Below are 21,310 nucleotides of genomic sequence, written 5' to 3' on the forward strand. Positions count from 1 at the left end.
ACAGTGTTGAATGATGCATGGACTGGTGGACCCAAGTGCACAGAGGAGGCAGGCAAAAGTTGAGCTTGAGGGTTTATTTAAATAAAAAGCAAAGCACAAAAAAACAAAGGAAGTCCTGAGAGGGGCAGGCAAAACTAAATCCAGAGTGCAAAAAAACAAGAACAGGGACTCTGAAAACAAAAGGAGAACAAACCATAAATAGAGACCAAAAGAAATCCAGGAAGCAAGGAACCAGACACGCACTGTCACAGGGAGACACAACACTAGAGTGATCTGACACAGGACAAGGGAAGCCCCAAGACTAAATCCAGAGGGTAACGAGGTGACAAGAGGCAGGTGACACAAGGGCTGGAAAACAGGTGGAAAACATCAGGTAATCATAAGAGCAGGAAAACACAGGAAGTAAAACTAAAGACAAGACAGCAACCAGGCTAAGAAATAAATACAGGAAAACAGACTACCACAATAAGACAAGACAAAACGCCAAACCATAACAGACAGAATGTTCCAGTAATTCTGGCTTAAGTCCTTACTAATCAACCTGGTATATAGTATAAATACAGCTTGTGGTACATTTACAAAACAGTCCTTTGCACACTACAGACATCCTAGAATGGGGTCAACGGCCCATCTGTAATGGCTTCATTAGCATATCTGGTAAACATGTTCTCAGCCCACTTTTGATAGTCACAGTTAAAGATGCAGTAGGTACGACTTATAACACTAACCTTCTGTCATATTTTCTAAACCTTAATCTATGTTTGAGTAGAACTACATTGGCAGGTAATTTAAATAAAATTCCAGCCAAATTCCTCTGACTCCACCTACAGCCTGTAGTGCAATGTTCAAAAATCCCCCGCTCCCTGTTGAGTTCCTCCAATAAGGGCCAGGGGGTGTTGTCTAACTGCGTGTCAATCACTGCTCATGGCACATTCATTCTCCATTGTGGGAGGAGGGGCTTCTGAGACAGTTTGTGCTTTAGTAGATAGGGGGGGGGGAGGGACTGAGAAGTTGTCCTGGATCTTCACAATCCTACCTACAGAACCTTTTAGTCAAAGTGTGTTAATGTGTGTTTTAAAATGATTTTGCTAATTTGTCACCTTGAATAGCAGAAAAAGAAACTGATTAACGTTACAAACTAGAGCAGGGCAATATATTGATATTATATCACTATCATGATATGAGACTAGATAGTGTCTTAGATTTTAGATATAGATATTGTAATGTGGCATACGTGGTATATTTTCCTGGTTATAAAGGCTGCTTTACAGTAAAGTGATGTAATTTTGTGAACTTACCAGACTGTTGTAACTGTTCTATTATTTGCTAAAATATCGTGATATGATTTGCGTCTCATTGTTGCCAGACCCTACAACACAGTAATTAGCAATTCTTCTGTATTATTTCTCATGTGACAGCAAGTATTTACTTATGTAGAAAGTTTAGTTTACACACACACACACACACACACACACACATGCATTGAACCACATACCCTCTGGTTCCTACAGACTTAATTACTGCCCCTGAGCGAATGAAAACCACTGTTACCCTTACGTTTGTTGCAGGTCTGATCCGTTTGCGCTCCAGTCCGCCTCCTTACCTACAGGGTGTCGAATATGTCCTCAACGTAACAGCAACGGATGACAACGCCTCAAGTGGACCTCAGGCCTTGTCATCCACAGCCCAGGTCATAGTGGGAGTGGACGACGTGAACAACAACAAGCCGGTCTTTGAGAAGGTAAGAGAGGTGATGGCACATTTGCATCATTAAACCCTGGTTGGTCTTGCTCTTTATCTGCTTCTGTTTGTTGCTATGCCATTTTTTACCCATTTTTTTGCCCATCTCAATGACTTCTCACTCGATCTTTTTTCTTTACCAGTTCTCTGTGTCTAACTTTCCCATGTAACGCTCCTCCATCACTTCCCTGTCTCTTTCTCTTTGTCTGCCTACATTCTCTATTTATTAGCCTCTATCTTTCCTCTCTGGAGGAGTGATTAGCCGACTTGACCCTCGCCTGTGCTCTCTCGTCTCTCTCTCCCTCATCATGTGGGTCTTTTAATTAGAGTTTTAAGGGATGTGGGAGAATTCCCGACCGACCCCCTCTGGAAGCGCTACGTCTCCATCTTTTTTCTTTTTTTTTTTAGCCATGTCTCAATTTTAAATGAGGTGACTTTTCAAGCCCCCGAGGTATCGCAAGCCAAGATTAGGAGCGCTAGCATGTTGAGTAAACTTTCTGTCTCCTGGGGGAAAGTGAGCACCAAGTGGTTTCCGTCCTGCCTCACATCTTAGCAGGAAGAAACAGAGGGACAGGTGACGAGATGAGAGCCAAAAGAGAGGAGAAGAAGTGATAGATTCCTGGTCCACAGTGTGTTTCATGTGCTCTGTATGCACAGCTGTAGATGTCAGGGATCTCCTGCTGGCATCATACTCCAAGTATATGACTCATTTTCTCTCTCTGCGGGCAGGATGCTTATTGCAACGGACAATCGAAGCCCCCCCTTCCCTCTCACACACACACACACACACACACACACACAACACACACACACACAACACTCACACACTCACACACTCTCCCCACCACCACTCACCATGTCTTTTCTGAGTCAAAGAAGATGAAAAAGAAATCAACAAATGAACCAGAAAAAAATAAGAACAAAGAAAATCAATAGGTGGAAGAGAAGACACTGGACAAACAGCTTTTTATTTATGTGTCTTTGGTTGCATATATACACACAAAAAAAAACTATGGGGAGAAGGCAGTTCTGGAACAAGTGAAGAAGAAGTGAAAAAAGGCTCAGTATTGGTTTCTCAGTTGGTAAAGACATCCAATGTTCATTGGTGTTTTCCTCAGTTGCTGGCAGCCAGCAGCAGGACACTGAAGCGGAAAGGCTCTTTTATCTTGTTTTGATGCCCAATCGTATAAGGTACTGTAGTCTCTCTGAGTCTCTCTGGAACTCAGAGCTGGATCAGTGGACCAAGACACAAGGAGCAAGAGACACATAGAGGTAGAGTTAGAGGGAGGCGGGCGCTCTGGAATATAGCCAGATCCTGCTTTTCCCAGTGGCATAAATATCAGATTACAGACACAAGCAGACATACTACATTCATTAACCCCTGTGAACCGCTCTCCTAAGGGTATTCACAAGAAATATCCATGCTGGAAATTGCCTGTGGGCCAGAAAATGTAGAGCAGTTCATCGCTCACTACATGTGTGGATATACTTTTAAAACAAAATGCAAAGACCACCATGAACAAAATCAACCATCCAACAAACACAATGTGCTGTTTGCACTGACTTCACCACATGTTGCACTGTATATTTGATCTCATCCCAATGTATGTCCTTGGTACCCACCCACCTCCTTCAGCTCCTTCTGGGCCTGATCTTACCTGCCCACTTGGTATTGATCCTAGTTGATACTAATTTTCATTAGGCGGATAGGTTGGATGCTACTGATCCGCGGGAAATATTAAAGCCTTCAGTGTCATTATAAAATTCAGTGTTGCTCTGCTATGCTATCAGTTACAGTGCATTTATTCAGTCACACACGGCTAACATCTTTATATCAAGTTTTGAGTGCCACAGCAGTTCTTTTCCTTATGTTACCTTAGACAGAAATTATCATAATGGGTTCCACGCTTTGAGGATACAGAATTCAAATGAGCGAGAAAAAGGGAGCTCTGGTATCAAATTGGTTCTCGTTATCGGCTCAGTACCCAGAGCTGAGGTATTGAAAACAGCATTGGAACAGAAAACGTTTGATTGGTTTATCCACGAGAGCTTCTACTGCAAACTCCTATGCACCTCGCCTTCCCTAAGGGTGAATACTGCCACCCTGTGAAGCCAAATCATTTCCTCTGCTTGTGTCTGCAATCTCATTCTTTTGAGCTTTACCCAAACCCCAAGATCACAGGTGAGGGTAAGGACTTGGATCCTCTAGTATATCCAGAGGTTTTCCTTCAAATTCAGCTGCCGACTAAACCACCTGTCAACTTCACATTCCTTCTTACCCTCACTCATGAGACTGGTACAAGATACTCAAACTCCAGTGGAGTACCATGGTGTTAGACCGTTCTCCCAACTGCTACGCAGCGCATGCTGAGGGTCACAGTCTGATGAACAGTGTTGGGCAAGTTCCTTTTAAAAAGCAATTAGTTACAGTTACTAGTTACTTTTTCAAAAAGTAGCTAAATTATATACTCAGTTACAAGTTATAAAAATAAGTAGTTACTTCAGAAAGTAACTAATGCGTTACTTTCAAGTAAATCTTTAATTCAATTCAATTTTATTTATATAGCGCTAAATCACAACAACAGTTATCTCAATGAGCTTTTCTTAAAAGAGCAGGTCTAGACCGTACTCTGTCTTTAAATGCTCAAATGTGACCCCCTTCCCCCCTTTAACGGAAAATAAAATACAGGTGCATGTTCAAATAGTTTAAAAAATCTGAATATTATAATAAAATGGACAATTAATAGAATACATTATTAACAGTAACAATATATACACATCTAAACTATGTTAATGTTGTGGGACAACGTGAGACTAGCCTCCAATCAGATGCCATGTCTGTAGATATTATGTCTAGGGGATCGATACAAATAACAACATAAATGTTTTGGAACTTTTGATATTGAACTATGGATTGAACAGGCCACAATTGGGCAAAATTAAATAATGCTTGTTAAGCACTATGGCAAAAATATATATATATTTTTTTGAAACAGCACTCCCTCTGTTACCTTGCACGCTAGCTGGATTATCGCATTATCACAAGATCATGCAGGAATCACGAGAGCACACGAAAATGCATCTTGTCAGCCTTTAAGTAATGTGCTTTTTTATGACATACCAGCTTACCGCACCAGTCAGCGTCCAGCAAGGGGCTACTGGTGGCTACAAGCGTGGTTTAGGTGTGTGTGACATCCGCAACTGTTGGTTTAAAACAGCAATGGTGGACATGAAAGACAGATGGTTCATCCAATCACCTGTCAAGTATTTCTTGTCAACCGCCTGCCCTTTTCCAACCACTCTTTAATGAAGGGTACTCCCATGATGCTGCTGAGGTTACTACCTCTGAGCCTTCTGATTAATTGCATGAGTGAATGCCTGCATGGAAACCTGAATGTCTTCACCAAAGTCCTAAAGGCGAAACATATTAAAGCTTGTGATGACTACAGATGGAACGGTTGAAGGGGAGGGGGGGTAGAGGAGAGGAGATAGGAAGAATGGGATGAGGCATGAGGTGAGAGCACGTGATTAGATTGAAGAAAAACGCTCTACCGTCATTAATGAGATGTTAAAGCAAGACATCAACCAGCAGTACTGAGGGATTCCTTCCCTTCCACTGTGTCAGTGGCACGTGAGCATCGACACTCCAGTGAGGCAAGGGAAAAAAGAACTTGAGAGAGAAAGATGAGGGACCAGGAAGGGAGGCAGAGAGCGTAGAGAGAGAGTGAGCGAAACCCAGGCAGCGTTTAAATGAGGATAATAAAGCTCTCTGTGTGTCTGACAAGTTCAGTGATTGACGAAATCTTTCACGGAGCAGCTACCTTGCATTTCACCAAGAAACGAAAGCGCAAAATGAATCTATAATGAGTCAGAGAATTCATGTGGTGTTAAATGGAGACTAGAGTTAGTGTTTAAGGGTTGAATTTGAACACTCTTCTTTTGGGAAAGCCACTTAAAACACAGAATGGTAAATAATTCATAAAAATGTTTCCTTCTTGATATTTTTTCATGTTCAATAGATTATGCGATTCTTTTTTTTTATGGCAGAACAACATTGCGCTTAAAAATGTATATTCTAAGATAAAAATAAAACAATGCCAGTGATACAGAGTCTGATTTCTAGCATATCCTCTCACTTGTTTTGGTACATGTGAGTGGTTAAAGAGGCGTGTATGACCATCTTTACAGTGCTGACATGAGGTCATTACTTTATTCAGTGGTGGGGGAAGGAAAACCAGTTGCATTTTGGACTTCTTGTTTCTCTTCTTTTCATGGTAGTGAGCACGGATTTTAAACTAATGTATTTTTTAATATAACAGTTTGTGATAACAGCGCGATTACGGTAGCGAGTAGTATTGAAAAGCCAAAAATCCGTGTAAGGAGGTTGGTTGGGGAGGTGGATGGGTCAAAAAACACAGGACTTTCACCCCGAGAACCAGGGATTATGTCCTACGTGTGGCAGTTCCTTTCCGCGTTCTTCTTCTCCTAACCACAACCGTCCCATTGTTGTCGCCGTCTCCCGCGTGTCAAGGTTCCTTTCCCCGTTGTTCTTTTCCTATGTCCCGCATGTGACGGTCCGTCCCGTTGTTGTCGCTGGTGTGTGGGATTTCATTTCCCTGTTGCGTCCCCCAGAGACCGCACATTGTGTCCCGGCAGCCGTTGTTGTCACCAACTACTGCATGTGGCGTTTCATTTGCCCGTTGTTGCGTCCCCCAGAGACCGCAGATCGTGTCCCGGGGGCTGCTGTTGTCAGGTCTACCGTTTCATTTCCCCATTGTTGCGTCCCCCAGGACAGCCCAGTGTCATGCCAGTTGTCCCCTGCGTCCCCCCTCCAGAGCAGGCTGCTGCAGCCCAGGTTCATGGAAGTTCATGAAATGATCACGTTCCCATTTCGTGGTTGCCACCAAGAAATAAACAAGAAAATCGTGTCCATGTTGACGAATCAATAGATCAAATTAACGTGACCATTTGACGAACTGCCGTGAGACCGGGTACGTATGATAAGCTCAGGCAATCAAGTACACAGGGGCACACAAACACTCTTATGCACTCCCACGGGGATTATTCCCACATAAAAGGAATATATTTTGATTGGGAAGAATTCCTGGTGAATCCTGTTAATTCAGTTAAACAGAATACAACTCCAACTGAGACACAGGCGTGTAGCGCATGCAGTGCAGGCGCAACCCTTGTAAATGTTCATGTGCTACATCCAGTTTTACACATACACTCACCGGCCACTTTATTAGGTACCCCATGCTAGTAACGGGTTGGACCCCCTTTTGCCTTCAGAACTGCCTCAATTCTTCGTGGCATAGATTCAACAAGGTGCTGGAAGCATTCCTCAGGGAGTTTGGTCCATATTGACATGATGGCATCACACAGTTGCCGCAGATTTGTCGGCTGCACATCCATGATGCGAATCTCCCGTTCCACCACATCCCAAAGATGCTCTATTGGATTGAGATCTGGTGACTGTGGAGGCCATTTGAGTACAGCGAACTCATTGTCATGTTCAAGAAACCAGTCTGTGATGATTCCAGCTTTATGACATGGCGCATTATCCTGCTGAAAGTAGCCATCAGAAGTTGGGTACATTATGGTCATAAAGGGATGGACATGGTCAGCAACAATACTCAGGTAGGCTGTGGCGTTGCAACGATGCTCAATTGGTACCAAGGGGCCCAAAGAGTGCCAAGAAAATATTCCCCACACCATGACACCACCACCACCAGCCTGAACCGTTGATACAAGGCAGGATGGATCCATGCTTTCATGTTGTAGACGCCAAATTCTGACCCTACCATCCGACTGTCGCAGCAGAAATCGAGACTCATCAGACCAGGCAACGTTTTTCCAATCTTCTATTGTCCAATTTCGATGAGCTTGTGCAAATTGTAGTCTCAGTTTCCTGTTCTTAGCTGAAAGGAGTGGCACCCGATGTGGTCTTCTGCTGCTGTAGCCCATCTGCCTCAAAGTTGGACGTACTGTGCGTTCAGAGATGCTCTTCTGCCCACCTTGGTTGTAACGGGTGGTTATTTGAGTCACTGTTGCCCTTCTATCAGCTCGAACCAGTCTGGCCATTCTCCTCTGACCTCTGGCATCAACAAGGCATTTCCGCCCACAGAACTGCCGCTCACTGGATGTTTTTTCTTTTTCGGACCATTCTCTGTAAACCCTAGAGATGGTTGTGCGTGAAAATCCCAGTAGATTAGCAGTTTCTGAAATACTCAGACCAGCCCTTCTGGCACCAACAATCATGCCACGTTCAAAGTCACTCAAATCACCTTTCTTCCCCATACTGATGCTCAGTTTGAACTGCAGGAGATTCTCTTGACCATGTCTACATGCCTAAATGCACTGAGTTGCCGCCATGTGATTGGCTGCTTAGAAATTAAGTGTTAACGAGCAGTTGGACAGGTGTACCTAATAAAGTGGCCGGTGAGTGTACGTACTCATACGATGTACAACTATGTCTGTGAAACATCTGTTCACCACAGCCTTGTACCCATATTGGGTTGTCACCACCTTCTATACAATTTTTGTTCTAGCTGTCTGAGAAGTGTATTCTGCATGGAAATTATTCTGTAAAATCAACATGGCAGAAACAATAGTTGGTCTTAAATAACATGTTTCCATTTGTCAAATTGTCTCATTTAACCCTCTGAGCCCGAGACACTCGCCCACGAGTAAAAATGTACCTTTGATTCATAGTTTAATAACTTTTGAACCATACAATCGATTTACTCACTTTCGGTTTCGTTTAAATCCTGACGTTTTCGGCTTTACGGCGGTCTTTTCCGGGTCTTTCTAGCCTCTACAGGGGATTTTCTATCCAGCCTGGAACTTCAGCCTCTTTGGACTTTAAATCCATACTGTTATATCCAAGATTGATCCACTTTATGTCCATAATTCATCGCGTTTTGGCTCATTTCTGCCGCTGGCTCGCTCCTCCATCTCTGCCCTGTCTCTCCCGTCTATTGTTTCGGTAAGTACATGCCCATATATGGGAGATAAAGGCACCCCTCTTGTATGGAAGGCCAGAGGGGACAAAAATGCCTATATACTCTATGGAAGGCCAAATGGTGCACTATTTAGACACATATTTGCTTGTATAACATTGCTGTGGGTGTAATATCAATAAATATGACATTATTATGTTATTATTGGCATAAGTAAATGTCATGAGAGCAAAACGTCTTGACTTTTTTGGAAAAAATGCATGTATTTGGTCAACTGTATAAGTTATAATGATTATTTCTTCACAGTGTGACTCCCAAGACATATGAGAAGTGTTTTAGAATGGAAAATGGCTTAGGTTTCACTTATGTCTGTGATATCAATACATATCTGGAAGATTCATTCATTCATTCATTCATTACATTCATTCATTCATTTATTTATTTATTTATTTTTTTGGCCTTACAACCATTTTTAACATGCAAGTGACCTCACTGCAACCCAAATATTCCAATAACCCAGTTTGTCCTAAAAAAAAAATGATGTTCATATCTTGACTGTAGACAACAGGGTTGATGTTTTACAAGCTTTTTTATAAAATAAATCCAGACAGAAATTAAACTGTAAAAATGGCCTCAGGGCCCCCAGGGTTAAAAAAAAAAAAAAAAGCTACTACTTGGCTGAGAGAAATGTACCTACAGTATTTCATACCATATATATTATTGTATATATATTTTTTAACATTTCACTCAAAATGAGCTTTTATGAATACAACTGCAGCTATTTTTTGATACACTGCAGATTGCTAACTGTGAAGTGTTATTGTTATAAAGTGTTATTTCCAGTAGGAAAGAACATGTTTAGGACGTCGCTAAACAAAGCGGGAGCCAAAAGATCAGCAGATTTCATGTTTCCTTTTTTAAAAAGAGCTTTCTTAAAGTTTTCACAAGTCATAAACAGTAGGCGTACATTATTAGAAGGCAAAACAGAAACTAAAAAGACAAAACACAAAGCAGACATAATTAACATTTGAGCTTACTATAAAATGTGTCAGTGCCAAAAGGGCTAGTAAAGTGCATGTATTAAAGTGCATATCATAAAGTGCATATGCTAAAGTGCAAAGAGTCTCTTAATGTGCAATACATCACAAGTTGAGAATGGCCCAAGGAAGGAGCTGTTTTTTGTCTAGAGATCTTCTTCTTCTTCGTTCAGTGAGCTCTTCTTCTTTGCTGTCTATATCAGTCTGTTGTAAAGCCATACAGCACCCGGTCTTCCATCGTTTGAAGCAAACCACACATATGATTATTTGCATCAGCTCTTATTTTTCTCTAGTACACTATTATCAATAATACAATATATTACAGATTTATCTGAAATGTCAAACATTACACCATCAACTTTTAATTTGTCCCAGACTTCTTTAGTTCCATAATAGTCCATTAAGAGTTGCTGTTGTGTCTCATCATTGGACATGTTTTAGTTGTTACTATAGCAACTCCAAGAGCTCTGACCGGAAGTCTGTCTACGGACCATCTCACATCGCGAATGCTCTCCGGAAGGTTCTTATTTTTTTTAAATGTCAGTAACTGGGTTCCTTTGTCATATAGCCACCATATTTATAATCATTATATTTAAAAAAAAATATTTTTACATGCAAGGCTGTTCCAGTCTATTTGAAGGTTTTCATATTCATCTAAAAAATCACCGTAAATAAGATTATACTCTGGACCTTGTCTGGCTCTGCCTCTCCTTTCCCGCCACTTCCGACCCAGAGAGCATTCCTCGAGATGGCTGCTGATATAATTTTAGCAAAAGCAATATTCAATCTTATTCCCATTTCTACTGCCCCCAACCCCCCATATTATTTGCTTTTATACATATCTTATCTTTATGTTACTTCTCTAATTGTACCCCAAACAAAATTTACACACTGATTATTTAATTATCATTTTGTGCAATGGAGGAAAGAGATTTGTCAAAAACAGGAGTTTGGATATTATAAAAGTTTTAATAATATTGACTCTTGATTTTATAATTGGTGTTTTTATTTTCCCATTTTTCTACTTCCTCTTTGACTTCGCAGGGTTTAGTCTCCCAGTTTCTTTCACTACAGTTTTTATTAAAAGGTTAAACCCGAGATTTTAATTTCATCCTTTACTTTAATGTTGGAACTGGAATTGTTGTGATCTGTGCCGCTGTCTTGGCCAGGACTCCCTTGAAAAAGAGATTAGTAATCTCAATGGGATTTTCCTGGTTAAATAAAGGTTAAATAAAAAAATAAAAATAAAATGTTGATCACAGTTGTTGCTTTCCAAACACCCTGCGTTTTATCATGATTTAGTTTAGCATCGAAAGCTAATTCATATAAGTTCAAGTGATTAGTTAAAATATCCATTGCCATCTGATTTTTAAAAACAACTGTGACATCATCTGCGTATGCCATGGCAGTAACTTCGGGCGCCAGCCCAACGTGTGTGCCAGATATGAGACATCAGAGTTTATGGATTTAATAAGGGGGCTGATGGCCAGAATGTATAAAGCAGCGCTCAGAGGGCAGCCCTGATTCACCCCTCTCTCCACATTAAAGGACTCTGTTAAAACACCATTTACATTTATATGAACACATTTAACATATAGACATCTGATCAAATGAATAAAGGTTTCTGGAAAGCCATAAGACTTCATTACAACCCATAAATAGTCTCTAGAAATAGAATCAAAGGCTTTTTTTGGTCTAGCCCAATTATATAAAAGTCTTTTTTATCATGCTTATTTATCATTTCTCTCAATGTGCAAAGGTTATCCCACATTAAACGGCCTTTTATGGCACACGTTTGATCTCTCTATATTTTCATCTAATATATCATTTGATCTATTTATAATCACTTTGGCCAATATTTTATAATCAGTATTTATTATAGTCAAATGGCTGCACTTATCAATGTCATCACCTTTCTTATACAGTAGACACATTAAACCCTGATAAAAGGATCCCCCCCCCCCCCCACACAGCCTCTGTTCAGACCTTTATTATACATCTTTGACGTTTGTTGCATCATCAATATTTAACTGATATTATATTTCCCATAAGCTCTGAAAAGTTCAGAGAGCTGCATGATGGGAGTTTATCTAATAAAATGTTTTCACAGCCGGTATTTTCAGTATATTTGTTTATACGCATCTGCACATATTTCTCTGATCACTTGTCTTTTCTGTTTTTCATCAAAAACAACAACACCGTCCTGTTTCTTTACAGATTGAATACATTTACTTTGAATGTACTGTTGTCTAGCTTTAAGGGTGTGTATTAAATTACCTCTAATATCTTTATTTGTTTGTTTATAAGTGTTATATAACATTTCATGATTTCATTTATCTATTTGTGCTTTCATTTCCAGCATGATTTCATCACCAGTTTGATCTTTTCTTCGTCTGTTTTAAGTTTTTTTAACATATCGGTCCATCGAAACATTATTTTTTATTCTTAATCATATTTATTCCTCTACATTCGGATCTGAAGAAATCTTTTAATCTTTGTTTTAATAATCCCCATAATTCTATATTATATTTATTTATTTAGACGTTTTAATTTTTGACATTTGATGAATTTCTCGTCTATTAATAAATCCGAGTCCTTCAGGCACTGTGAGTTCCAGAAGCCGCTGGTTTCCGAGGACTCAGAAGACAAGATGGTTTTAAGTATAATATGATCAGAGAAATCATTTAATGCTGTTCCATAATTAATTACCTTAAAGTGATTAGAAACATACATCCGGTCTATGCGGGTCTTTGTCTTGTGGTCACAGCGGGTGAATTGGACCCCGACAGGATAAACTGGAACAGATTGCTGTAAAAGTACCGGATATTCTACACAGTTGTGTACCGTTTTCCATTAATACAGTTGAAAACTGTAAATTCTGATGTCTTTGAGGAACAAAATATTAACAGCAAGCTCCTGTAAAATCTTACTTTTTTTTTTTATACAGCAAACTTACTAGAATCTTACGGTATAGTATAGAATTTTCTTTTCTTTTTCAGTTAACTTTAAATCAGACTTGATCTTCAGTCCGTTTCATAGTTCATCTGAGCAAAATCAAGAATGAAATGAAATGAAAAATAGGCCCAAACATCAGTGTTTTTATGTGAGAATGAGGACACAATAACAAGACTCTTCGGCTCTTAAAGTAAGTTGTTAATTGGGAATACTTTAGGAACTGTAAAATAACAGTATTGCAACCAAAGAGCTGGCAGTATAATACTGTAATGTTTATTTTCCATACAGCACAGTACTGTAATATTTCTACAGTACTAAACTGTTGTTGTAGAGCACAGTAGGTACACTGTAGAACAGACCTGGGCTCTTACGGCCCGCGGGCCACATCCGGCCCTTTGTGCGTCCCTGACCGGCCCGCGTGAGGCCAATCCTAAATTACAAAATAAACTAAAAAAATATCTGTTGCGTGTGCAATACAACGGTGCTGCTTTTGTTTTGAAAAGCGTTATTTATAGACATATGTCCGTGCGTATCCTGTGAGTGAAGGTGCACAGCGACGAGTGATGCCCGGTTACCCCCGAGATGTCCGCTCACGCTAAAAAAAGAAAAGTTGATGACGAATGCCGTGTTTTCAACAAGACATGGACTGCCAAGTATTTCTTTACAGAAATTAAAGGTAAAGCCGTGTGATTAATTTGTGGTTCACAGGTTGTTGTGTTTAAAGATTATAATTTGAATCGCCGCTACACGACGAAGCATGAGGATAAATACGGGAATCTGTCTGACGCGCGAGGGAGGCTGATGGTTGATGGTAAAACTGCAAACCCAACTAGGACTTTTTAACCAAACTTCACACCCCCAGAGATGCAGTTTCAATCAGCAATTCAATGATTGTTTTAGTTGTCTTATTATAATTTCATTTTAATTTCACATAGCCTAATACAAATATTTAAGGATTAAGAATTTAATTAAAACCATCAAAAGCAATCTGCTTTTGTATAAAGTTAAGTTAGGTTAAATTAAATTATTAGTATTATTATTATTATATTATTATTATTATTATTATATACATTATATAGCAAAATTTAATTGAAATATTGTCGATGTGGCCCTCCAGCAGTGCTCATGGGGCCCCCGGTAAAAATGAATTGCCCACCCCTGCTGTAGAATAACAGTTTCAAGCTGGCAACTGTAGCCGCCAGTAGTTTACTGTAATTAACAGGAAATACATATCTCAACACACGTCTATGAATTGGGGTTTGTCACGTATTTCTTTTAAAAGAAATGTGTGTGATGCTTGTGTGTTTTGACTATGCTGTATTTCTGTTTTAAATTGTAATGGGTGTGCTGTCTTGGCCAAGTCTCACTTGGAAAAGAGATTTCACTCTCAAGGGACTTCCTGGTTAAAAAAGAAGCTTACCTTCAGACTGTAATGTAAAAACATTGGGACTAACTATGTCATATTTGTTAGTAATTATATTAAAATCACCACACAGAGCTCTCTAAATTTTAAATAATTGAGATTTTCTAACTCTTTTTGGAGCAGTGTACACATTTATGACACAATATTTCTCACCCCTATAATAAAAATAAATCATAAGTGATCTACTGGAATTAGGTCTTGTCCTCATATTACAACAACATCATTTGTTTAAAAAATATACCAACACCATATTTTACTTTCCCCAATAGATATTATACTCTGTCCTTCGTTCCACCTATTACAAACGTTTCCTGTTTACCAAAGCCCAGTGAACACATCACCAGGCAGTTTCCAATGGGTGCTGAGATTCATGACCCCTGAACCCACTACCACTATCCAGCTTACAGTACACAGGACAAACAAATGTAGAAAATAGATGGATGGAAATTGTGCAGGACCCAGGGTTACTTATATTCTTTCTATATTCACTCATTATTTTGTGTCCATGTTGCAGTTTTTGTCCCGGTAAATAATCTTTAATCTCTCCTCTCAAAATAAATATATTCCACCTCCCACATACTCTATATTACCGTTTCTAAAGATAGGTCTAAGTCTCTCCATACTTTCATGGCTGTGCTCTTCTAATAATAATAATAATAATAATATTTTTTACTTTTATTTAACCCCTGTGGGGAAAGTTACATTTCACACTCTGTTAGTAATCACTACACACAGGCCTGAAATACACACATGCTCAGGACCTATTCATGCACTAATGGAGAGCTGTCAGAGTGAGTGGGACCAGCATCATGAATGGTTGGGGGGGGGTACGGTGCCTTGCTCTAGGGCACCCAGCAGTGCCGAGGAGTGGAAGTGGCATCTCTCCAGCTATCGATCCACACTCCGTACTTTGGTCCGTACGGGGACTTAAACCGACAACCCTCCGGTTCCCAGCCCAACTCCCTACGGACCGAGCTACTGCCACCCCCGATTCATTCATTCCTGTTTCATTCTCCTCAGTGCCAGCAGTACCGAGAGAGCACGTCGGTCCTGGAGAACCAGCCAGCGGGGACGTTTGTTCTGCAGGTTCATGCTGTGGATGCAGACGAGGGCTCCAACGGCAGAGTCACATACGGCTTCATGCATAAAGACTCCACTGTGCCCGCCTTCAGTATACACCCAGACACCGGTACTTCGACACACACTCATAACTCACTTTCAATCGCACAAACAGACACATACAGAAGAGTACACTATCTCATTGGGGATTATCTTAATTTCTTTCCTATCTATTATGATTGATACAGGTTAACAAGGCATGCAGGATGTCTTTAATTTGATGCTAAGATGTTGTAAGGATGTTTTAATATGAATATAGAATTAAATGTAGAGTAATTGTCATTTTGCAGCTAAAATAAAGGATAAAAACTCAATGCACTCAATGCAGCAGATGCATAGTAAATTCGATGTGAATGGTTTCATCACTTTCAACTAGCCTTCACAAACCAGAAACTCTACTTAATTTGTATCCACTTTAATGTCTTCATAGCATATTTCAGCCTAAGTCATGTTTTCTGAGAAGTTTTACTTTTTCTTGTCTTCAGTATGCGGTAATCAAACAACATTGACAGAATGAGAAAAAGTTGATGTGGACCTCTCGAAGTACAGGGCATTTCTTTTCCGTTATAAACATTCCTAGCATTTGGAATAATGCCAATCTTTTTTTGCTTTGGTTCAAAAAAGTCAATAACCTGCTGGTACATACTCAGTGGAAAAACAAATAATGTGTTTGGCAAGAGATTTTGTACAAGTTTTACACAAGTAGAAATAGTTAAGATGAAATTCAGTGTCCTCCCGTTCCGGACGAAACATTTAATTTATTTCTACAATGGTCATGGAAAATAGGTTTTTAGTGGTGTACCCACAGACTGTGATAAATCAGTGTGTCTAAAACATATGCCGTGTCCCTCATCTATACTACTGTACTAACTGTAACTTTATACCCATCACGATAGTATACTGTTTTTGCAGTTCGTTTATGAGAAATGAACTTACTATGCATTTAAAGGAATAGTTTGGATCTATTAAGGAATGTATTTATCCATATTCAGCGTGTTAGCTACAGTAGATGGCTGTCAGCATGCCGCCATACTGACATGGAAGCTAAGCTAAGCTAAGCTATGTACTGCTGTGGATGAGGGCAGCAGCTAAATTTTATCTGCCTAAAAAAGGCCAAAATGGTACACTGGGCCAACCCCTCCCCCCCCACACTCTGCCGGCGATTTGATTTGGCCCGGCAGCTCGGTCTGGAAACCTGCACGTTTCATTCTCCTGCTTAATTTTAATTTAATTGAATTAATTCAGGACAATGCACATTGATGAACAAGTACAGCAGTACACGCAAATGAGCCAGATTGTAGCCCGGGGGCTAATTTCCATCTGCAGGTTGGAGTTACAGTAAAAAAGACATAGGAAAGTAACATTTAGTATAAAACAAGAAGAAAAAAAAAGAAAGGAAAAGAAAAAAACAAAACAAGAACAGGACAATTCATTAGTAGAAGTTAAAATGGAAACCCAATTCATTAGTATACTCCACCGGAACACACTTATTCTTCTGGGCTCAGTCAGTACAGCATACAGTCAGCAGTGGTTCCACGTTTGGTTAGCTCTAAGCCACAGCTTTACCTTGACTTGACAATTTTGCAGGAAACACTCATAAACTGGCTTATCTACCCGGCACGCTATTGGCGGGTTTAACACGATGGTGATAGAGAAGCGACCAATCAGCTTCTTGTTTACATTTAACATAGCGGCTACCGAAGCATAGCAAACCGTTGATGCGGCTGTCGCTTCTACGTCTAACTGATCGTTGGTCTGATTGGTTGAAGGACTATCCAATAGTACAGAGTCATTTGACTGAGAGCAGACCCCCCAGACCAACGCTCAATCTCAAATCTATTGCACGTGGCTTGGTCTGGTGATAACCAGACTACAAAACTGCCACTTCCGATCTCTCTCGTTATCTCTGCTCTCTTCAAAGTTGACCGACTCCTTTTGACAAAAACTGTATTTTAACCTCGCAGAACACTGGATTTGCTTGTCTACCGTTTAAAACACCAAAGTCGCACAATAACACTAATTGATCCAGAATAGCTGTTTTTGTCAAAGGAGTCTGGTGGCATTGATGAGACAGAGATGGATATAACAGTTTCAGTTCTGCTTTGTAAAGCATTGTCTGGCATGGTAAAAAGAGTGCAAATATTCTAAATATAGCGTCCGCATTGATTTCTTTAAATGGGCCTTTTTTTAGGTAGTTAAAACTGCCAACCACCATCTACTGTAGGATTATGGACAACACCACTTCAAAAGATCCAAACTGTTCCTTTAATACTAAAAGGAAATGTTACAATAATGTTGGTTTGGTTAAAAAATAAAAAACAATCCCAAGGCCAAAAACTGCAGCAGAGAACATGGGCAAGAAGCAGGCTACTTTCCCAAGTTGTGTTTGCAAGTTTACAAGAAGTAAAGACTGTTGGTTATGTCAAAGGTTTAGATGCAATGCCAAGAAATAAACTAGAATGTGCCAAACTTCTTAACTTTCACATCAGAAGCAACACTTTGGAGCAGGGAATGTTGTAATTGTCTAAAAATAATCGGGGAAATAAATAATAAAAAATAATTATTGTTGGATTTGATGAAAACTACTTTTGCCGTTCCTATTCTGCTACTCATCAGCTCTACTGTCTTTAAAGTTTAGCTTCAAGGCAAACAGAGGAAATCATCTTGGAGTTACAATACCAATGCTCTGGGGACGTGAGACCAAGCAGTGTTTGGCATGATTTAGCAGTCTGATCAACCTCTCTACCTCGGTGTCTCCAGGAGTAATTGTGACAGCCAGGAAATTTGATCGTGAACGCCAACGGGAGTATGCGGTGACAGTGACTGCCACTGACCAGGCAGCTGACCCACTGATTGGCATTTGTCAGCTTAACATCCTCATTCTGGACCAGAACGACAACAGTCCCAAGTTTGAGAACATCCGATATGAGTGTAAGTAGATATTAGTAGAAATTAAATCTCAGGTATGTTGAGAACTTAACCCACTGAAACATGCAGTAAGAAAGCTCATGCAAGTAGACCAAAAACAGGGTATGACATGATTGTGATATTGCACGAGATATAATGAGATACGTTTGTTGTGAGTTCCATTTTAGATTTGTTTCTGTCTTTTCTTGTGTTTACTGTATTTTGCTGTGATTTGTTATGCCACATTTTTGTTCTCAGATTATGAACGTCTCGCTTAGTTAGCTTGTCTTTTAAATTCTTTGCAGCATCTTTTTTAAATGGGACGCAAAACTCACCTGACTCCATTTAAATAAAGAATACTTTTAGCGTGTATAGAGCCAGCATATAGTCACATATAAATGAGTAAAATAAGGTTTTTATTCAACCAAACCAGAGTGGTGGTTGTTGAAACAGTGGAAAAGCAAACCAAGATGGCTTTTAAGGTTGTTGTTTTTTCTATTGACTTGATCCAACCAGTCTCTTAGACAGAAAACACATAGACAATTAGTGTCCATGTTGAAAAAGCAAACAAAGTTTACTCTTTAAGTCCTGACAGAACCACTAAGACATAAAGCATGAACCTCTTCTTCTTCTGCTCCAATAGACTTCCTTCGTGAGGATACGATGATCGGGACTAGTTTCTTGCGGGTGGCAGCTCATGACGATGACTTTGGCACCAATGCAGCCATCACATACTCTATGTCCAGTGAACAGCCAGAGTACCTCAGGGTCAACCCTCTGACAGGCTGGGTGTATGTCAACCAGCCCATTTCTCAGGTACACACATACAGGACCGGATACAAACCGATAATACCAAACCGCTTTTGGGAAATCTTCAGCTTACTATTTTACAAAGCTAATATCATGCAGTGTGTGTATATATAATATATTTATATACAGCAACTTCAAAAAAGTATAATTGGATGCTTATATATGTGTATATATAATGTCTGGTGTGTTTCCAGCATATCATATATGGATAGCAACTGTACGAAAATGCATCATTGGATAAGCTTTGAGCTAATAACACTTAAGGGGCCCCTCCAAATGGCACAAAAGCACTTCAATGAAATTATGTAGTTTCCTAATTTCAATCAAGAACTCATGTGATTTAATGAACTTTACAATGCAACCAAAACAACATAAAACTTCTTAGTACATGGCCAGAAAAGCAATCTGCTGTCTGTGAGGGGACCGAAGGCCAGTGGCCGGTAGCAGTCTGGAAGCCTGAATATGTGGTAATGTCCCCACTGCCTTTTCTTTGGCATCAGGAGAAATACATTGCTGATATTTTCCTCATGTCACCGCCTCTAACCCCTTACTACACTACCAGCGGAAAAAAAACAATCTTGGTGGGAACGTGAACAAGCAGTAGAGGAAATTGCCACGCATTGTGCACAAAACAAGTCTGTGTCTTAGATAAGTGCCACAATGATTAAGCTCCAAAAAGCCACAACTCCCCATCTTCCAGTGCCAAGAGGAATGAATGTCTGTATCCTCGACACTTTTCAACTTACACCAACACATGGCACCATGCCAGGATTTCTGCCTGAGAGAATGGTTCACGAGAACATATCCATGTTTGAAGATACAAAAGTTTTCCACTAATGAGTACAACTGCATAAAGTCAAATACAAAAGCAAGCAGTGCCTACATGTTTATTTCAGCCTTTCCCAAGTTGTTAATCTCAGTTGTGTAATTGCAAAGACCAAAGATTGAATTTCAAAACTGCACAACTACAAAAAATCTTGAAAAAGTATCTCAGGTCATGTGGAAAAACTGGCTCAATGAAATGCAATTCTTTTGCTCATGAATCTAAAACACCATTAAAGGGGCAGAATGTGTAAATAACCTTCATTAAGCTCCTCAAAAAATATTTTTTTAAAAGTTATCTTGTGACATTATAGTTTGTTTTTGTTCTTCAACATACGCCAATTAACCCAAACTGGGAGTACAGACTCCCTACTTTGGTTACTTAAACGGATCATTTCCCTGATTGCAGTGACTAAAGCTAATTACTCTTGTAAGGGTTACAGAACTCTGCTGCTCCACAGTGGGCCGTGCCTTCAAATCAATACAATTATTTTAAAGTGTGTTGGTTTTTACCCGAATGCAGCATGCAGTCAGTTTGTCCCCACACAGAAGTGTGGAAAATGGATTGGTGGCTGAAATCTGTGTGATTTACAATGTTTATTGTTCTTTAAGGAAGCTATAATTATCACTGTGTCACACTAATCTGCAACACAAGAACACACCATCAAGGAAGGGATCATCTCTCTTCTTCTATTCATATGTGTGGACTTTTTTTTTTGCCACAGAGGACATACATCACCAGGGAAATTGTGGCGACAGACGGGGGGAACCTGAGCAGTTCAGTGGAGCTGGCCGTCACCATCACCAACGTGAAGAACCAGCCCCCACAGTGGGAAAAGGACAGCTACAGTGTGGTCATACCAGAAAACACCGTCCGAGACACACCCATCGTGGTACATTGGGGCAAGGGGGGGGGGGGGGGGGGGGGGGGGTAGTTGGCACACATAGGAAGCAGAGGCAAAAACACATTCCTGTTCATTTCTAACAAATGTTACGCATGTCTACATTTTAACACGTAAAAATATACATTTCTTTATGTTGCTTCTTACCAAAAAGGGTAGACAAGCAGGCTTGTCTGAATGGGGAAAGTAAACAACACGCTCTAGAGCTAAAACACAATAAAAATATGATGTTTTAAAATAGATGAAATAAATTAGATACACAAAGAGACAAAGTAATACTCACAAAACAGAAATACAATTATAGCGCAACTACAGTGCAGCAATCCTCCATAATCAATAAAAGTAAGAAATGTGCAGCATAAAAATAAAATAGTCAAAGGAAAACAGCAGGCATCCACGCTGACATATAAATAGGCACAAGAAACCAGATGGAGCATGTAATCAGTTGCATGCAGAAATGCATCCACTCACAAGTACCACTTATACTAAAATTCAAACAAGTAGACGGTACTCTCACAGGAAAGTGGTATCATGCACTCACACACAAATACAAGTGTAAGCATTCACACATATTCATATACTTACTATACAAAATCTTTGGTTGTGTTGTCTAGCAACAGTCTTGTGACAATG

General features: G+C 39.9%; 1 protein-coding gene across 1 annotated transcript in view; it reads left to right on the top strand.

Moving 5' to 3' along the window:
- The window catches only part of LOC116692225 (neural-cadherin-like), a 347,629-nt gene that overhangs the window by 143,025 nt on the left and 183,294 nt on the right, over positions 1-21,310 (top strand). The window contains 5 exon segments of the mRNA XM_032520340.1: positions 1,569-1,741; positions 15,138-15,306; positions 17,997-18,167; positions 18,787-18,959; positions 20,501-20,668. Of these exon segments, the coding sequence (XP_032376231.1) occupies positions 1,569-1,741; positions 15,138-15,306; positions 17,997-18,167; positions 18,787-18,959; positions 20,501-20,668 (854 nt within the window).

The sequence above is a fragment of the Etheostoma spectabile genome, chromosome 1 (genome assembly GCF_008692095.1).
Source record: "Etheostoma spectabile isolate EspeVRDwgs_2016 chromosome 1, UIUC_Espe_1.0, whole genome shotgun sequence".
Taxonomy (NCBI): Eukaryota; Metazoa; Chordata; class Actinopteri; order Perciformes; family Percidae; genus Etheostoma; species Etheostoma spectabile.